Source organism: Chiroxiphia lanceolata, chromosome 6 (assembly GCF_009829145.1).
Source record: "Chiroxiphia lanceolata isolate bChiLan1 chromosome 6, bChiLan1.pri, whole genome shotgun sequence".
NCBI classification, from domain to species: Eukaryota; Metazoa; Chordata; class Aves; order Passeriformes; family Pipridae; genus Chiroxiphia; species Chiroxiphia lanceolata.
The window spans coordinates 49,790,657-49,810,088 of NC_045642.1; the positions used below are offsets into that span (position 1 = coordinate 49,790,657).

The window sequence follows — 19,432 nt, forward strand, 5'->3', positions numbered from 1 at the left end:
TTAAATAGAAATCAAAATTGTTATTTTATATCTGCCATTGATTTCACATGAATACTTGATCTGGTTGCATGAAGGCATTGCGGTACTTGAGCTTTTAATCTTAAAGTCTTTTTCTCCTTTCTTCTCTATTACCTCTTTGGTGATACCTGCATACCAAAGATGAGGTATTACAGACATTTAATTGGGATTTGCACTTCCATTTATGTAATTGCTTATATTCTTTCAGTGGCTGTTCAAAATTATACTGAAGATGGTTATTAAATGAGGACGGCATCTCTAAGCCTACCTACTATTTTTGTAGTTTAAAAAAAGTAGTAGATGAAATATGAGAAAATTATAATGACAGTAAATAGTCCTTTTCCTGTTTCTTTATAGCATATATTTGTGTCCAATGTACAGTATTCTTTTATAATTGCAAATTCTCAGAAAAATTATTTACCATGTGTGATAAATTAGGTTTTTAAAAATTACCATTACAAGTAATGTATGAGTAAAATTTGAGTACTGCTGAGTAGATTTTACACATTCTTGTTCTGTATATTAATAAAAGATGTTCGCATTTTTAGTATTAAAAGAGAGGTTCTTCCATTGGTGAAATCACTGTGCCAGGATGTGGAATATGAAGTTAGAACTTGCATTTGTCGTCAACTGGAACATATAGCTCGAGGAATAGGGTGAGTACAATTTGCCAAACTGAGTCTAAATGCAAAATCTTTCTCTAAAATATTTAATGGTAACCTAAATCTCCTTTTAAAATTGCTGAATTCATGCATACTCAGTAATGAATTTGGAGTGTACAGATGTGTTCTTAGGAATTGGATGTTGGCAGTTGGCTGTTTTCCACTTTTAGATTTTGCTTTCTCTTTTATAGTAAAATTGCTGAACCATAAAACTGACAGTTTTTTGTAAATAATGACTTCATCTATAGCTTCTTGAAATCATCTCAGTTATCCATTGATGATATTTGGCTTATTTAAAAATGGAAGAGGATTATGGCAAGTATTAGCAGTTTCTAATAATTACTCTGCAGTTTTTTGAGAAAAGATGCTAAATTGGTTTTGTGAGCAAATTTCAGTTCAGTATCAACTTTTACTCTAAGATTAAAGTCCTTCAGTATTCACATATAGAAATGGAAAAAGTCTGGAACTTTTATTTTGATAAAGAACATGTTATGGTAATAATGAACATGTTAACTACCCACACAGGATTGGTCTCTGAGTGAAAAAATATTTAAAAATTAGAGATCTGTACACCTGTTACTGTGTCAGGGAGTAAAAAAAGCAGTAACTTCTTGCACAGACTTGAAGAAGTTATCAAGAAGGTTCCCTACCCTGTGTTAGACAGCAGGCCTAGATTAGACCTTTAGTGTCCCTCTGTTTCTTAAAATTGTAAATGTATGAGAAAGTTCAAGGATGAGGATGAAACTGAAATGTAATTTGAAAGATATGGCAAGTATGTACTTCAGTCTGTTAGTACAGGTGTTTGCGAGAAGGATGCCTTTCTGTAGCTGTGGAATGATGTTTTTTTTGATGGAGAATTACAGTGTGACTTAGATTCTGAGTTATTAAAGAAAAAAACACCAAAAAAACCCACCAAAAAAAACAGAAATTCCCGAAGCAATGTGATTTACTTCTCAGCCATGGACTACTGGAAAAGTGTATATTCAGACTGTTTTAGTTTACTCAGTTATAGGGAATTCACAGCAAGAACTAAGCTTTGCTGTCATGTGCTTAATTTTGACTTTTACTAACCTGTCATGCAGGTTAGTAATTTCTAGATTCCTAGAAAAACTTGGTTTTATTGTATACAAAATAATCTTATATATATGCTTTAGGCATCTCTTCTGCAAGGTCCTTGTCCTGCAGAAGTTCAGAGGATGTTATGACTCATCTCAGTAAAGTTGCTCATTTGTTTTTGTACTTATTCTCTTTTGTATCAAAATGTAGGTTAGCATGTTAAATCATTCTGACATTTGCCATATTGAATGGCTTTGAATATAAAAGAACTTGTGATTACAGAAAAGAAAGATAATATTTGTCAATATTGTTGATATTTATAAAATAAGGAATTTAACATGCATTTTACTAAACTGAATTACTGAATAATTTGAACTTGCATTTCTTTTTACTGTATGCATGGGTCTCATGTGTCTTTATGTATCACAAAATTCTGTTTAATGGGAGATTAAAGATGACAGAAAGAGAGGGTTCTGTTTATTTTCAGGGAGTAGGCTGGTGTTTTTATTCCGTAACTACTGAGTTTCGAAGGGCAAGATGGTTCTACCTGTCATAATAGTTTGAGGATTTTTGATACCACCAAAAATCCACAGAAACATGTTTGCAATTTTTAAAAAATTTCTTCCCCTTCTTCCCCCTATTTCTGGGTTTTGATTTAGGATGTTGTACTACCCTTTTCTGCCATGACCATTCTTAGGCTGTATATTTTTGTCTCTGTCAGTCACCTTTGTTCCTCTTTTCTCATTTGTTCTTCCTCAATCCCATGAGATTTTTTTGGTGTCTTTTTTGAGATGCTGTCTCCGTTTCCACAGGTTCCTCTAACTTTCTCAGTTAACCTCTGCTTTAGCCAAGACCTGAGAAGCATATGAATTTGGCTTTGAAAATTATTTATGATGCATAATATGGCAGTTTATTTTTTTGAAACAGTAGGAGTATGTTATTCTCAGTAAAGTACCTTTTATCCAGGATATGCATATAGTTAGAGAATACTCTTGACAGCTAAGAAAATTATTTTGGTGGTAGCCTTTAAGAAGCACTAACAGTTTGTACTCATCTGTGTGACTTTGCTTTCAGCAGTTTTATTTTACATTTAAGATAGGTTTGTGTACAGTCAGGTGTTAAAATAATGACTAAATGTTATTATTAATAATATTAATAATAACTAAATTTGTGTTATTTTCCTCAGTCCTTCTCCAAATGCAGTTTAAGTTCAACAAATACTAAGCCATGTTAAAGAAGAAGCAAAAAAGTTGTTTTCGTTTGTAACAAGGTGGCTATATCTTATACTAATAAGTGGCCATATTGGAACCAAAATTTTCTTAAATTTGTTTAGTGTCTTTACAGTCAACTAAATTTCATTTATTTTATGCGAGAGATGAAATTTTTAAAACAAGATAGTGTTAAGCAGTGGCAAAGGACAGTATTACTGCTAATTTACCTCATCTTAGAGGGTTAGGTTTGATAGGGGTAAATACTTTGTTATCAATTAGTGGTCGATCCTGTGTATTTTAATTTCATTCTTTCCTCACCAGCTTTTATTTTTACCATCAGTTTGTATAGACTCATCTCAGTAAAGTTGCTCATTTGTTTTTGTACTTATTCTCTTCTGTATCAAAAGAGAATTTGTATAGTCTATTTGTATAGACTGTTTTCTCTCTGAGGTTTTTGTCTGATCCAGTCTCAGTGCTTTAGATGCTTTAGTCTCAGAAGAAATTGTGAACATTCAGTATTTTCAGTATGAAAGCTATTTCAGTGTTTCCTGTTGAGGATGAATAAGTAGTAGGTAAATAAAGACAATTAACTAAACAGAAATTAGTGTTGTTTAGGTAAATGTTGAAGGTATAATGTGACAACAATCCTAATTATTTTTACTAGTTAGTGATATTACCACTAAATGATATATCATTTTATTGTAATTTTATTTGAACATTTAATCATTTGTTTTGAAGAATACTGTTAAGCTACCGCTTGATTTGCTTGTAATAGTAGTAAACTCTGTAAGGTGCAAATCACTTGGGTGATGATTATAAACATTTGAAAGTGTTATTGTTCCTGTTGATTTACAAAAGGGACAGCTGTTACTTCTTTAGTCGGATTGGAAGGGATATTTTGGGCATTTTTATTTCAGCATCCTGGAGGTTGTAATCAGTTCAGTATTAAAAACTGTGATTGAAAGATCGAAATGACGGTCTAAACTCTACATACTCAAAGTGTCATATGTAGTTTCGTTTTTGTCATCTTGGTTAATGCTCGTGCAGCGTAACTTTATCAGTGTTTCCCTGTAGTTTTATGTCTTGGGCAGTACAAATGTTGAGAGCCAGATCCCTTGCTATTAGAAGTTGCTGAGGTCCCATTCTTGAGGTGTGGCGCTTCAAGTCCTTTCACTAATTGACAAGCAGACCAAGAGCTCATCTGTGAGAGCGGGACAAGGTGGCCTTCTTAAATGCAGACAAAGTCAAACACTGGAACTTGACTACCATAAATAAAAAAATGAGCATGACAGAAAAAAACCCAGTGAAAACAGTGGATATGTCTTCCTAGTTCTTGATAGTAGGGCTATACTAGAAAAAATTTTTGTAGTCTCTTAGAGCAGCCAAGAATCAGTTATGCACTGGGACATGGAAAATTATGCTGCTTAGTAGCTTTTACAGAAGCAAAGAAACAAATCTCTTTTCATCTTCTTAATACCAGGAACAAATTTTTCTGTGTCAAGAGTATTTCACTTCTCCTCCCTGATTAAATTTTGATTTCTAAGACACTCCCTAATACAACAATCTACTGCCACTTCACTGATTCCAGTTCACAGGACTATCACACACAGAGGCAATACCAGTAATTACCAAGGCAAAAAAAGGCAAGCAGAATCCTTTCTCATCTTTGAAGCATAAGATTTCCAGACACTTCTGTCCAACATGGCTCATACTTAGTAATTTTTGGCTTTGGACCATCATATTGAGCATATTTGATCAGGAGAGTTTTCTTAGTAAAGTAGCTGTACTCCTTTGATTTTTTTTCAGACTACATTTTCTCTTATTTATTTTGAGCTAATTTGAATGCTTTTTTAGTGATAAAGTTTTGCATGTTAGATTTGCAGGTTTCTTTGACTGGCAAAGAAAAAAGTCCTGAGGTTGGCTGGAGGTTTTTATATAATTTTCTTTTCCTTAGAGCTTTGTCAGTTTTTTCTTCTTGACTCTCAGAAAAATAGCTAAATGAGTATTTCAAGAAAGAATTCTGTTTTGCTGTAGAATATTATTTTACTGTAAGTTTTCTTTTGACTGCTTCCCTCACGTTGCAGGACAGAACTAACAAAAACTGTGGTGCTTCCTGAATTAGTAGAACTGGCAAGAGATGAGGGCAGCAGTGTCCGCCTCGCAGCTTTTGAGACATTAGTGAATCTGCTTGATATGTTTGATGCAGGTAAGAATTTAATTTAGGCTCACTAGCCAAGTTCTTAGTGCTTAGTGCATCTTATAGTTGTATTGTTCTGTCTGTGTTCTTCAGACATTTCTAATTTGATTTTTTTATTGTTTTATCCTTTATATTTCCTTATATTTCATCTCTTGCAGTGCTTTATACATAGAAAATTTTAAGGGAGGTGAACTAGTTGTTAATAAAATCAATTATCGTATTCCAAGTTTCTAATGTAATGTGGCTAAATGGAATGAGTAAAATTACTGCATAAATTACAGGAATATTAGGTTGCTTGTATTTAATTAATTTAATTAATTTAATACTATCAATACATAATTCAAAATGTTAGCTCAAAAAATATTTACTGTATGGGAAGTTGGTATGAATTACTACAACACATTGTTGCATTTTAAGCCATATGAAGTAGTAGATAAAGAAAAAATAAGATAGTTTTGGGGAGAATACCATAAATGGACTTTCTGCAGTTAGTGTTTATATCAGTAAGTATGATAGTAGGCTTATTTTCAAATAATTGAGCCTCTGGGTTGATGCTGTCAAGTTTGTGCTTCTCTTCACACTTCTCAGTCTTCACTCCTCCTCGCTCACCCCCGATTGCTGTAACTACTGCTCTAAGCTATTGTAAAAAGCTTAGAGAAAGCAATCAGGGGTTATTTACAGGTTTTTAAGGAATGTGTTTCTAGAAATTCGGGTTGTGTGGTTTTTGCTTTCATGGCTGAACTAGAAAATGAACATTTTTGAAAGTAGATGACCCAAAATTATATCCCAGGGTTTCTTTCCCACAGTATCAAAATATTTCTTCTACTTTGTTCAGCCATAATTATTTGATGAATTTTGTTATTGATATATCATTAGAAAATTCTAATCCCTTTAAAAATTGAACATTTTAATACAATTATTTTATTTAAAGAAGTGAAAATGCATAAATTTCTTAACTAATTACATAAGTTCAGTCTCTGTCCTCTTTTATAAGTGCTGACAAATGGATAACTCCGAAAATTTCTTTTATTTTTCAGATGACAGGAGTCAAACTGTTCTCCCATTAGTGAAATCATTCTGTGAAAAATCCTTCAAAGCAGATGAATCTATCCTAGTTTCTTTATCTTTCCATTTAGGGAAACTGTGTAATGGATTATATGGTATGATTTAATTTGTTTTTAAAAAACCTTGAAAATGGGGGAATATTGGAGAATTTAAACCCCTTGAAAAATATCCAGATTTGAGTGTATCCAGTGAAATGGCAGTTAGTAAAGGAAATATGGAAGTAAAAGTTTGACATCATATGTTGCATAAATACCGGATTTCGGAAATTTCCTCTTTGGGTGATCATTTGCTTTTTGTTCATTGTTGTTTTTGTTTTCTTTACATATGATCAGAGATGGAAACATGGTGGTTTGTGTTTACTCGTTTGACTGATTTATTTGGGTATTCTGAAGCTTATGATTTGGATGACTGAATTTTTGAAAATAGAGACATTTAAAAACCATATGATGTTAATTTTGTGTGTGCACTTGATCTCGTTTTAAAGACACAGTACAGATTGTGACCCATAAGGAACTTCAGAGGAGAAAGGAGACCTAATGGGATGTGGATTTCCCAGCTGCAACTGAGGCTAAATCTGCACCCGTAATTTTTGTGCCCATAATTTGTGCTCAGATTTTCACTTGAGCACAGCAGATCTTTCCTTGATGATTCTGCCCACCGTATTTTACATGTGGGGGGACAGCAGAGAATCATAGGTTTGCATTATAATTTCCCCCAGACTCTTTAAAACCTTTGATCTTTCTTACAGTGTTTGAAATGATCCTTCATGATCAAAAGTGACTTGGTTCACTACAAATTACTTGAAATGGCTGTTCCACAGTGTCAAACTGTTATTTCCAGAAACAGAGAGTTAGGACAGTTCATCCTGTATTTATCATGTCTTTCCAGTCTTCTTTTCTCTAGGTTAAATGACGTTAGTTGCTATCTCTCTTCACCTCTGAACTCTGTCTGGCAAGTTTGTGTTTTTCTTGAAGTGTTATGCCTTAGGACAGCTGAACAAAGTGAAAGGGTTACTTCATGTGTCTTGCAAGATGCATTGCTGTTTACATTTTTCAGTATGAAAAACTGCCTTTTTTGTTTTTTTAATAAATCTAACAACTAGTTAGTCTTTCTCTTTCCTGGCCCTATGCAGGCAATGCAGATCAGGCCTGCTGTCCTAATGAAATTATGTAAGGCCCTATGTCCAGTTTCTGAAGATCTTTTTAAACTCTGTGTTCTGAAGAATAAGCGGTCTCGGTCCTTGGTTACTGTAATCAAGATACAGAATAAGCAAAGTCTCTTGCCCAACATCCAAAAAATAAATGGAAATGCTGAATATTACCAGAACTAGGTAGACCTTTATACAGTTGCCTATATTGTCAGTGATCTATGGGTAACTTTCTCTTAGTTGTTTTTCCAAGCAGTTTTGGGACGCCTTTGTAGTTCTTAATCTTTTCTTCCCATTCCCTTATTTTGCTTGTGAAAAACATGATCTTTGCTGCCTTTTTTGTTTCACAGGTGCTGTTAGCCCATACTAGAAGGAAACTGAATCAGTTTGACAAATTTTTCTTTTGCCATGTTGGCTACTGCTGGTTTTTTGTTTTCTTTTTGGTATTTAGAAGTAGATTTTTCAAAATTTTTTGTGTGTGTTTTCTATTTTTTCAAAAAAGTGAAAGTAACCTACTTATCTGTAATGATATTGCTTGTTCTTCTCCTCTCCAGCTATTAAATGTCAGTACTACTTCAGCCCTTTTCCGTTCTGTTACTTGACGTATTTTAAGTTTTCAGCAGCCTGTACTTAAATACTTGTGAATGCTGGAAGGAAGCCCATCTGACTCTGCACATTTTGAAAATCTCTCATGTTTAAGGATTCACTGATCTGTTCCTTCTCTACTTAAAGCGTGAATCTTTGTCACAGTTATTAATTGTACAGAGATTGATGATACTAGTGGAATTTCAGAAAGAAAATAAAAGCTTTAAGCATTTCAGCCTTCTTGGTACCAATCACTGATAGCTTTCTTCTGTCTCTTGAGCAGAAAATTGAGCCTGTCCTTGATTAGTCTCTTGTTACTAATGCACTTGTAATTTTTTCATTTTTCTTGATAGTTGCATTCCAGTTTGATCTGAGTACTTTATGTACTGATCATACTCTGCTAGGCTCCAGGTGGCGGGAAAAGGGATAAAATTGACATATTTGATAGATTTTTAAATGAGATTTGTTTTGGGGACATTATTAATAGCATTTGTAATGAGGAAAGTTTGTTGTTTTGTTTTGTTTTGTTTCATTTTGTTTTGTTTTTTTGAGGCATTTTTACTCCTGAACAGCACTTACGGTTTTTGGAATTTTATAAGAAACTTTCCACACTGGGTTTACAGCAGGAGAACGGACACAGTGATAATCAACTACAACTTCAAACTCTGGAACAGGAAAAGAAATATATTTCAGTGAGGAAGAACTGTGCTTACAATTTCCCGGTAAGTAACATTAAGTTAAGGGTAAATAATTTGTGTTATGCATATAGTTTACTAAAAAGGACTGCATGAGTGATAGAGAAGTTATTCTTGAATTGTTGATTGTTAGCTAGACTCTAGCTCTCTCCTGCACAGTTCAAGTTAATAAGGTTGTCCAAAAGAGTTACCTGGAAAGATTACTCTTTGCAATGCCTCAGAAAGTTATTGGCAAGTTTTGACTGAACAAATGCTGTTCTAAGAGGTTACTTTTTCTTGTTGTTTCCTACACATTTTCTCCAAGCTCTGAGCACAAAGGCTTCAAGAAAATGGCTGTGAAACAGTCCCCAGTTTCAAACCACCCAAAGCTACACTTTTGCGTTCACTGTGTGTCTTGTCTTTCCAGGGAGTTGAAGATTGAATCTGAATGGTTAGATTCATGTTTTAGTCATGTTCCTGCCTGAGTACAGGAAGTGTTTTCAATTTTATGTGATGTCTTTAAATATACCAGTCATGTTTCTGTAAATCTGTTTTGTGTTTTGACATTCTGCATTTGTATTCAAATAAAATATGCTTGCGCCGAGAGCCAGTAGACAGCTATTTTTATTCCACCTTTTAAAGACAAGCAGTCTGTGCTTATTTGAGCAAAACCAAGGTATATACACACACAGTCATGTTGAAATTCAGATTCTTGCTTTGTTGCTTGCTAAAATGTTCTGTGTTTTTGAAGTAACCAGTTGCAGCTTTCACTAGTGTACAGAAACATTAACAATATTTATAAAACTAAGGGTTTATATCTCATGGTTTTAGTCTATGTTGTAAGAAAAAAAGCCTGCAGCATGTCTGGAAGATAATATAAATTCAGTTTAGTTTTCAACTCCAGATTTTGTCTGATGCCTGTGTTTTAACAAGGCCATCAAAAACTCCACACTTACTACTTAAAATAACAACCTGTTTTCTCTCTGATAATCTCTGGTAATGTAGTCCTTCAGCTGTATAGTTAATAAAGGACATTATCTTTCCACAGGCCATGATTGTTTTTGTGGATCCAAAGAACTTCCATTTAGAACTATATTCTATATTCTTCTGCCTTTGTCATGACCCTGAAGTTCCTGTCAGATACACTATGGCCATAAGCTTCTTTGAAGTAAGTCCACAGTGGTTCTTTGTTACTACTTCGGTGGTTTTATTTTATTTTGTTTTCTTCTTTAAGCTTACAGTTTACTGGTGTATGCTGGTTTTCTGTGAGGGATATTTAAGTTAAATGCTCAATTTAATATGAAACTACTTGGAAATTTTTGCATATATGCTCTTATAATTCCATTTAGTTTATGTAAATTCTACTCAGTTATTTTCATAAAAGTTAAAAAATGTACAAATGCATAGGTGATATTAGCTATATGGAGTGAATTTGAGAAATTAAGATACTATCGCCTGAATATAGAAACCCATACAGGGAAATCTTCAAGGTTTTCAAAGTCTTGTACTGAGAATCCTTGTGTTTCAGTCCTTGAGCTTGGCTTTTATCCCTTTTTGTTGCTGGGGAAGTTGGTAAATCAAGCAGTTTACAGAAAACATTTAAGAAACTAGTAGAGACACAAATGGCTTTATTTCCACCATTGTAAGAATGGGTGGATTTCCAGTTCTCGTTACCCGTTGATGCCTTCTTTTAATGAATGATAATCCAACATAATTGTTGCAATTGTAAAATTAACATCTAATTCTACATAATATTTTGTGTTAGATGTATAACACTATTAAAGTACTGCCTGAATATAAGCAAAGTATTTTAGCTCATTTAAAAAAACCTGCAAAATTATACTGTGGTCTGAATGTACATTTAGTTCTCGTTGATTTAATTTTAACAGCATAACTAGGCAACCACGTGACAGCCAAAAATGAGTAGTTTATGGCATTCACTGCTAGGTGGGTTATTTTAAAAAAAAAAATATAGTCACTGTAGCCATTTCCTTAAAGCTTCATCTTGATTGGAAGTAAGCTTTTATTTTCACTTGGCTTATGTAAATAAAAAAAATTAAAAAACATCATCTAAATATTCCTTACGGCAAAAAATCTCATTTCTCAAGTTTGTCTCATGTTTGCTATAAAACCTTTTTAACAGTGTGGAGATGGACTGTTAGTGTTTTTTAGAAATTTACATGAGACTTGTGAGTCACAGTCAAAAACTCCAAAGACGTAAGGAGTAAAAACTTCGGAAGGAAAGGTTGAGGAAACCTAAATCCAGGCTAAGCCAATTTTTACATTTTATCTTTTGTAAATTATATGGCAGGTTGACTGTTAACTCTCCTGAGGTGCATGACGTACAACATTTGAATATTCCATAAGGAATTTTTCTAGCCTTGCAGTCCAACCTTAAACATTTCTGGTAAATGTGAAATAGAGTTAATTCTAAAAGCATGTTTCATGGTTAGATAATAGACCTGTTTCTTGACTCATATTCTTTGTATAAGTGTATTTTTAATGTGATCAGTGGGAAAGCACACAACTTTAGGAGACTGATATTAAACAAATTTTTCTACATCCCTTCTTCATGCTTGCTGCAAAGTAAATATGTGTTGTTGTGCCATGAAACTAAAGAATATTTCACCTTGCTATCTTACTGTCATTTTTTAGGTTGCTAAGCTTTTAAATTCTGATGTGTATACAATACATAAAGAACTGGTTACACTATTACAGGATGAGTCACTGGAGGTAATACATTTTTATTGGAACTTCCTTTTCCTTGTTACATTGAGGCAGATTATCTTCATGTTTAATAACTCTGCTGTAAGACAGTAGAGTAACAGTTTGAAATGATCAACAACTTTTACTTTTGTTTCACAGATGCTGTATAAAGATGACAGCCTTCTGTGAATAAAAAGGAGGAAAATAGGGAGGTGTTTGAATTTAGTGGACCCACACTGAATTTATTAGCTTTTAAAATATTAATTCCAAATAGTTTTAATTGCTGTATTATTTATTACCTTGCAAACTCTGGAAAGTTTTGGTTTTGATGCTATATTATAATATAGTATATTATAATATACTATATTATAATAATAGGTGATAGCATTCAAGGTTTTTGCTTTGTTTTATTTCCATTCTCCAACAGAAAAGGACATGAAGAAAGTTGTGTGTGGTTCAAAGATCAAGATTTATAGAAAGAGTTTTGGTCCCAGGCAACTTGCATAAATGAATCACTTAGCTATATTGCAGCCAACATAGTGAAATTTTTTAGATTGAAAAAAGAAAAATATTTACATTTGAGAAAAAAAGCACCATCTCCTCTTCTACCAGTTACTCCAGTACTTGATCTTTTTTGTTTTCTATGAGGATCTTTGCATGTGGCATGGAAAAATGAGTTCTGTATTCAGGTGCTCCTTTTTCTTTCAGTACCTTTTGTTAGATTTTTTCAAGGAAATTAAAAGTGTTGATAGAACATCTACTTACAATTTACGAAATTCTGACCCATATTAGAATATTTCTCAAGTTGAACACCTGAAAGTTGAGACTTAGAAGCAGCTGGTGATTTTGAAAAATTCCTTGTTTTGATCCCTGAATGTTTATTATATGAATAATAACAAATATTTTGAACTTTATCTTATATCCATTATGAATTGTTGCAAAGAATGTTTAGTTACATACTTTTCTAGTCGAGTTCCAAGTCTCACAACATTTGAAAGGAGGGTTAGTCTATTAATGCAAGCTATGTATTCTATTTTTTCTATCAACTGCATTTTTTCTTAACACAGGAAAAATGGCTTTTAAGATACAGCTGACAAACATAAAAAAGCATGGTTTTGTTTGTTGAGGCTCTTTGCTGCTGAAATATAGATCTTTGTCAAGGATTAATCTTCATTTTAAAATACTGTATGCTGTGGATAGTTTAGAAAACATTATCTGATCACATAAACCAAAACTGAGACCTGTAGTACTTATATTATTTACTATATTAAAATACCGGTTTTAAATCTCAGTCCTCATCAACGCAACTCCAGTGCTTCTCTTTTTTTTTTTTCCTCAACATGAGAGAGCAATAACATAAGAGATGTCAGCAGGGATATGGTGGTGAGAATTAAAAATGGATTCGGGTTAATTTACAGACCTCTTTCATGCAGCCTTTCTTTAAATAGGTGTTAGATGCCCTAGTAGGTCACCTTCCTGAAATCCTTGAACTAATGGCTAACAGAGGAGAAAACAATGGATCAGAAAGCAAGGTGGGTATTCTCATGGTGTTTTTTTAAAATTTCCTTTCTATATGAAGGTAGTAGCAAAGTTTGGACACATTTGGTATTAAAAGACTTTCATGATTAGTTTCTGCTTTGGAGAAATAAGAAGTTTCTGTTGGTGTTTTTTTTTTTTTTTGATTGGTGACTTTATAAACTGTACAATAAAAAGAGGGTTTTGAAAGATTAGACTCAATATAAAAATGAAGAATTTATCCATGCTCTTTTTTCTAATTAACCACAGTTAAGTGAAAACAAAACTTGGTTTCATGCTAAAGGAGTGATAGCTAATACTGAATTTCAAATCCTTTTTATATTGATGTGTCAACTGCCCATGGTTACCATTTTCAGACACAGCTTCTGCTAGAAGCAAATCTATTTCGTGGAGCAAAGGCATTGAATTAGGATTTAAGAGATCTGTATTCAGCTCCCAAATTTGCTAATTTAATCGCATGTGGCTCTGGATGATGGTTTATTCCGTGGCTCCTCACCTGTTAGATGGAAAAGATAATTTCTTGCTTCAAGATACTGTTTTGAGCATACTTCCTAAACATATGGATAAATTCAGATATTGCAACAGTACAAGAACTGAATAAATTTATTTTCTTGTTCTGTATGAACAGAAGTTGGGAGTGTAGTTTAAGATTTGAATTTGTCAGATGTTTACAGCTGTAGATGTATCTAACATATAGCAAATGCAATGTCAAGTGTGGCAGTCTATTGCATTTTTCTTAGTGCTAAAGAGAAATTAGCTTTGCTACTATAAATTATTTGCCTCCTACTGAGAAAAGGTGTATAATTCCTATTAAAATTAACTAGGGAAGTGAAACAATAACTTCAAAGATTAAGAGGATAGAAGAAAAATGGGTTTAATTTGGTTTGAGAAAGAGAAGACTGAGGATAATTGGTGTAGGGGTCTTCATATCTGTAAAAGGGTATTTCAAAGAGAACAGTGTTTAGTTTTACTTTGTCAGGAGAAGGGATTGGAGATGAAAATGTGTTAAGTACTGCAATAGCTTTTGGACTAGTAAAGTGGAATTTGCTGCTTAAACCTTCATTAAATTTCATTACTTTTTTTTAAGAACAAGTTAGACTAGTATCTACTGGAAATGGTCACAGTTGATCCTGTCTGAGCAGAAGAATTAATTGACCCCTTAAAATCTCTTCCCTTCTTATGTTGTTGTGATGTGCTTTTTAAGCATAGTAACACGACACAAAGCTAGACAATGTAAAATTAATGTTTGTATTTCTGTTTCTAGTTACTCTCCATTCCTGACTTGATTCCTGCATTAACAACAGCAGAACAGAGAGCAGCGACTTCTTTAAAATGGAGAACTCATGAGAAGTTACTACAAAAATATGCATGTCTCCCTCATATCATATCAAGTGATCAGATTTATTACCGTTTTCTTCACAGAATGTTGACAATCATTTTGACAAATGTGAGCCCACCTGTCACGTTCTCATTGTTTTTTGTTTATGCTAGTTAGAGCAACGACCACCGGATATTTGCTATGTGTAGTACTTTATGTTGATCTTAAAGTACTGTTTTTCGTTGTGTATGGTTTATCAAGCTGTGTTTTTTTTTAATAAAGTCTGAATTTGCTCTGAAAACTTCCTGCCATCTGAGGAGCAAAATTTGGATTGACAGTTTGTCATGGTTTGCCTCCTACCCAAGCCTTTTTTCCTTTCGTTGTGCTCATTATCAGTTTGTTTCTAGTTAAATGCAGACTTTTTCCTCTGAGATATGCCTTCTTTATCCTGATTCCATAAATTTCTTTACATTGAGTTTGTTCTTTATGAAAGAACACTGTATTCCTAAAATAAATGGTCATTTAGAGCTACTAGTCTGAAATTTTACTGAGTTAATTCAGGAATAAAACTATTGTTTTATTTTCTGACACCTGCAATACAGAAGGTGCCATGTAAACATGGAATACTTTAAGTTGCTTATGAAATAGTTGAATATACAACTTGGGCAGAAGGAATAAAGAAGTGAATTGGCCAAACTTCCTTATTCCCCTGACATTATGAGAATTATTTAAAAATCTATAAAGTTAGGCTACTTTTTAGCTTTTTTTTTACTTCTAGAATTTTTATATGTTTTTAGTCATATTCTTTCAGATATGTGTAATTTTGTTCCCTTTATTTCTTTCAAGAATGTCCTGCCAGTCCAAAAAGCAGCTGCTCGAACTCTCTGCATTTATTTGCGTTACAATCGCAAACAAGAACAGAGACATGAGGTTATTCAGAAACTGATTGAACGTAAGATAATTTTTCCTTGATTACTTGGAGATGCAAGTTAGTTTTGACTGCAAGTCTATTTAGAGCTATATTTTTTCAGTGTAATTTCCTTCCATCATTGGAGGGATTACACTTGGAAGACATTCAATTGCTCATACTATCACCAGGCAAAATGTACTGTGCATATGTGAGGACTATATCTGAAGCTAATGTAAAGGGATTGGGAAAGAGGCAGTGTAGGAAATTGATAATATGCTAAGATCCCTCCAACCCTACTTCTTGTACCCAAAATTGCTAAGCTGTAGGTGCAGTAATATACAAAGAATTCCTCTGTAGAAATAAAATTGTCTAGAGGCTTCAGCATAAGAAGTGCTGAATAAATCTCAGAAATTAATGTATTAATCAATTAGTCACCTTAAGTTGACTTTTTGGTGTATGCTATGTATTTTAAAGATAGGTTAGAAGTTTTAACAGTTACCGTTAGCATTCCTTAATGCTAGTAGTATTTTTGATATATCTGTGACATGGTTTGAAAGGCATACAGGTCTTTGTTCAACACAGTAGCTAGTTCAGTTGCTATTTTTGCTTTTTCAAGTGCTCACTGACAGAAATGGTCATCGAATTCAGAATGTTAGTTTTTCACTAAAAGAAAGAGTTGAGATAGGCTGAGAAGTTATGCCTTTTGATGTGCATGTTTGTTATCTTCGAGTCAAAGGTCAACCTGTGAAATGTTTTCTATCTGACATTGAAAACTTGATAGATAATATCTGTGGATTTTTATTTTTCAGAACTGGGCCAAGGAAAAAGTTACTGGAACAGACTTCGTTTTTTAGATACTTGTGAATTCATTATGGAACTGTTTTCAAAATCATTCTTCTGTAAATACTTCTTTCTACCTGTGCTTGAACTTACACACGATCCAGTGGCAAATGTGAGGTATGAAGAATATGTAGCAGTGTACAGGAAAAAAAGTTTTAAATAATATATTAAGAAATATTGTTAGAGGTTTTATGAGTTGTTTAAATAATGGGACTTGAGTAAAAAAGTAAAGAGCCTTCAGGATGATCAGCATTAAAGGTGTAGGGAATATGGGAATTGTGTTAGAAAACCACAGAAGCAGGTCAGTCTGAGTGTTTGGGGACTTATCAAAAGCCTTAGGGTTTGGGATTAAGTTAGGTGTGTAGAACATTTAGGAAATCCAGAGGTCTGCTTATTTTTCCAGATTAAAAAAAAAACCAAACCAAAGACATGTTTATGGACTTCAAGATAGAGGACTGTAGTCCTGGTCTATGGCGAAGTTTTTGAAAATGTTACAGTATGTCTGGAAACATCACATAAGCAACAATCACTTCTGAAAAATAAGAGCTATTGCCTTAATTATTTTGTGTCAAGTGTTAGCATGCAATACATTGAGAAATCGATAATGTTTATTAAACATCAGCATTAAAAAGAATATTTGCCTTTTTTTTTTTTTTTGGTAGAATGAAGCTATGCTATTTGTTGCCAAAAGTTAAATCTACTCTGAAGATTCCCACTGATAAACATTTACTTCAGCAGTTGGAATTATGTATAAGGAAACTTTTGTGTCAAGAGAAAGACAAAGATGTCTTGACCATTGTGAAACGAGTAAGCATTTTTCTTTTTCAGCAGCGTTTTGTCTTTAGAGTAATCATTAAAAGTTAGGATGACTAAAGTTATGCTCTTTGTTGATTTTCTTAACGTAAGAACAGGAGATTAAAAAATTTTACTGTCTATGATGAAATTTTGAACAATTAAAAAGAAGATGTAGTATAGTGCCTTCTGTGAAATTTAGTAGCATTGATGTTTCCTTGGTTACTTATATTGCAGTTATTTTCTAGTAACTGAGATTCAGGATTTTGGCTCAATGACCATTTATGAAAAAATAGCAGATGACTAGAGACAGGATTAAATGTTGATCCTAGTAAAACTGATCGGGTCTTTGAGATAGTGATATCTTGTTAATCTGTATTATACAATATACAGATAAAGCACTGCAGAATTTTGAAACGTTACAAATGTCTTTGTAATGTGAATATTCAAAAAAAGTGCATCTTTAAGGAATGCCCATACATTCAAATTTAGAAACCATGGAGTGAAATAGCTAAAGTAGGTGGCTTCCTTACAGGGCCAATCTGCAACAGAGGTTGGATGAACACCTGCATGGTGCCTTTTGAGTTACTCACAGATTCCTGAGTTGTTCTTTTTCAGTCGAGGTTCCTAAGCTTGTGCTCTAACCATTCTTGTTTCAGTGCTTGAGTGTATTTTGAGTTCCATATAGATATTCTATGATTTTATTCATTTTGAGTCTCAGCAGGGCTCTGAGAGTTTTTAACTGCATTGTAGCACAAAAATAAAAGCATAGGCTTCAAGTATTTAAGAAGAAAAGACAGTTTTTTCCTTAAAAGCATGGCATGCTCTTGAGTAATAATAAATAATGTTTTAATTTTCTTTATAGACAGTGTTAGAATTGGACAGAATGGAGATCTCTGTAGATGCTGTAAGTATTTACTAACTTTAATACTTACTGACTACTTTAAATTTCCATTTTCATGTAGTGATTTTTTATTTTTATTGATTTTATTTTGAAGTTTCAGAAAAGATTTTACGAATATGATTTATTGGATCAAGAAAAAGAGAGACAAGAGCATCTCCTTTTGGAAATGGCATATTTTATCAGTACACTGTCATTGTTTTAACAGATTGTAGCGAAATATTAATGCAACAATAATTTTAAGGTAGGGGAAATAGATATTAAGGAGAGACCTGTTACTTTCATAATCTGTGTGTGGTTTCATTTTACACTTTACAATAAGGTTAAGTCCTTCGAAGTAACAAATAACATCCTTTTCTAACATCCTTTTCTTTACTGGCTAAATTCTTCTGTATCAATTAGAAAGGCAAACTAGAGTTTCCTGAAAAATACCACACATAACATAATAAACTGATTACTGGAACACCTCAGAATTCACATACAGCTTCCCTAGGCAAGGAAATTATTGTCATAACTTCTTTTGTCCCAAGGAGGCTGAAGGAGGCTCTGTCTGTTACAGGCTTTGTTGTTAGCCAGAAAAAGAAGAAAAGCAAAAGCTGCAGTAGGCACGTCACCACATAGCTTACATCTTCATCACGTACTGCATTTTCACAGAGCCAAGATTAGATTACTGCAGTCCTCTGTGTCCTCTGTTCTGCTGCCTCCTGTCCAGCCCGAGGTGGGAGAAGCTAAGAAGCTGATAGGATTTAGAAGATCCTGAATTTCCTTAACACGGTTCCTTTGACTTGTAATAAATGAACTTCTCTGTAGAGAACCAGAACAGATTCAAGACTGTCCAGACAATTTAATTGTTTCCTACATTTGTGGTCCACTTTGGTTTCAGTAGGTCCTACAGGTCTTCTCTTGGGCAGCTGATTTACTCAGTATGAGTAAATACACCTGATTTATGTCCTTCCTGCCACCTCCCATTATCACGAGCAAGCAGTTCAACTTTGTTCTCAGGACCTGCATACACACATTCAAAGTCTTGAACTTAGCTTTAACAGTCTTCAAGTGGATACAATGAATGCTTTTATAGTGAAGGCATTTGGGGCAGTGGAAAATAGCCTCTGGTGTGCTCTGTGTTACTGTGTATTGTATGATAACATTGATTTTTACACTGTTTCTACAGCTACACTTTAGAATTCCTGTGATATAGTCCATTGATAGGGGAAAACCTTCTGTATCACAAAGGCTTCAGGCATTGTTTGTGACAGGCATGCTTTGGGGAACCTGAGGTGTACACAGGAAATTGGGACATGTTGCAGTCCCGAACAGATGAAGAGCCATTCAGCCCACTTAAATATATCTGACTGCTAAAGCTTTAACACTGAATATGTTAATAAGTTTCCTTAATTTTAGTAGACTTTGTAGAAACTATATTCCAGAAACCTTGACTGTAATTAATTACCTCTTCCTTTTTTTTTAACTTGGGTAGTAATTAGAGTGGCATGAAAAAAAATAGAGTAGAACAAATATGGTTCACTTAACAGTTTTTATTCATGAAGATGGTACAGAAAATAAACTAGTATTATATAATTTTTTGAAGTTGGAGTGATATCTGTTCACCAAATAGAAGATACTTTAAGGCTACCTAATGTTACAGAAAGGCAAATAAATTCCATGACCGTGAACAATTTTACAGAGCTGATTTTGTTTTGCGTTTGAGAAAAACATTTTCATTGAATTGTATTTCATTTAATTAAAAATATTGCCAGTTCTGTTTTCAGAGTATTTGTGTAACAGAAAATTTTTACATTGCCAGCTGAAAATTT

The 19,432-nt window shown here is 33.5% G+C and overlaps 1 protein-coding gene across 7 annotated transcripts in view; it reads left to right on the top strand.

Annotated features, from left to right (window-relative positions):
- The window catches only part of PPP4R4 (protein phosphatase 4 regulatory subunit 4), a 68,072-nt gene that overhangs the window by 39,775 nt on the left and 8,865 nt on the right, over positions 1-19,432 (top strand). For 6 of the 7 annotated variants that reach the window (XM_032691012.1, XM_032691010.1, XM_032691014.1 and 3 more), the window contains 13 exons: positions 567-674; positions 5,032-5,153; positions 6,182-6,304; positions 8,494-8,663; positions 9,664-9,783; positions 11,271-11,348; positions 12,770-12,853; positions 14,122-14,304; positions 15,022-15,127; positions 15,895-16,042; positions 16,588-16,732; positions 17,583-17,624; positions 17,716-17,790. In XM_032691012.1, the coding sequence (XP_032546903.1) occupies positions 567-674; positions 5,032-5,153; positions 6,182-6,304; positions 8,494-8,663; positions 9,664-9,783; positions 11,271-11,348; positions 12,770-12,853; positions 14,122-14,304; positions 15,022-15,127; positions 15,895-16,042; positions 16,588-16,732; positions 17,583-17,624; positions 17,716-17,790 (1,504 nt within the window). The remainder of the gene's footprint in view (positions 1-566; positions 675-5,031; positions 5,154-6,181; positions 6,305-8,493; positions 8,664-9,663; positions 9,784-11,270; positions 11,349-12,769; positions 12,854-14,121; positions 14,305-15,021; positions 15,128-15,894; positions 16,043-16,587; positions 16,733-17,582; positions 17,625-17,715; positions 17,791-19,432) is intronic. The other variant, XM_032691015.1, reaches the window with a different exon arrangement.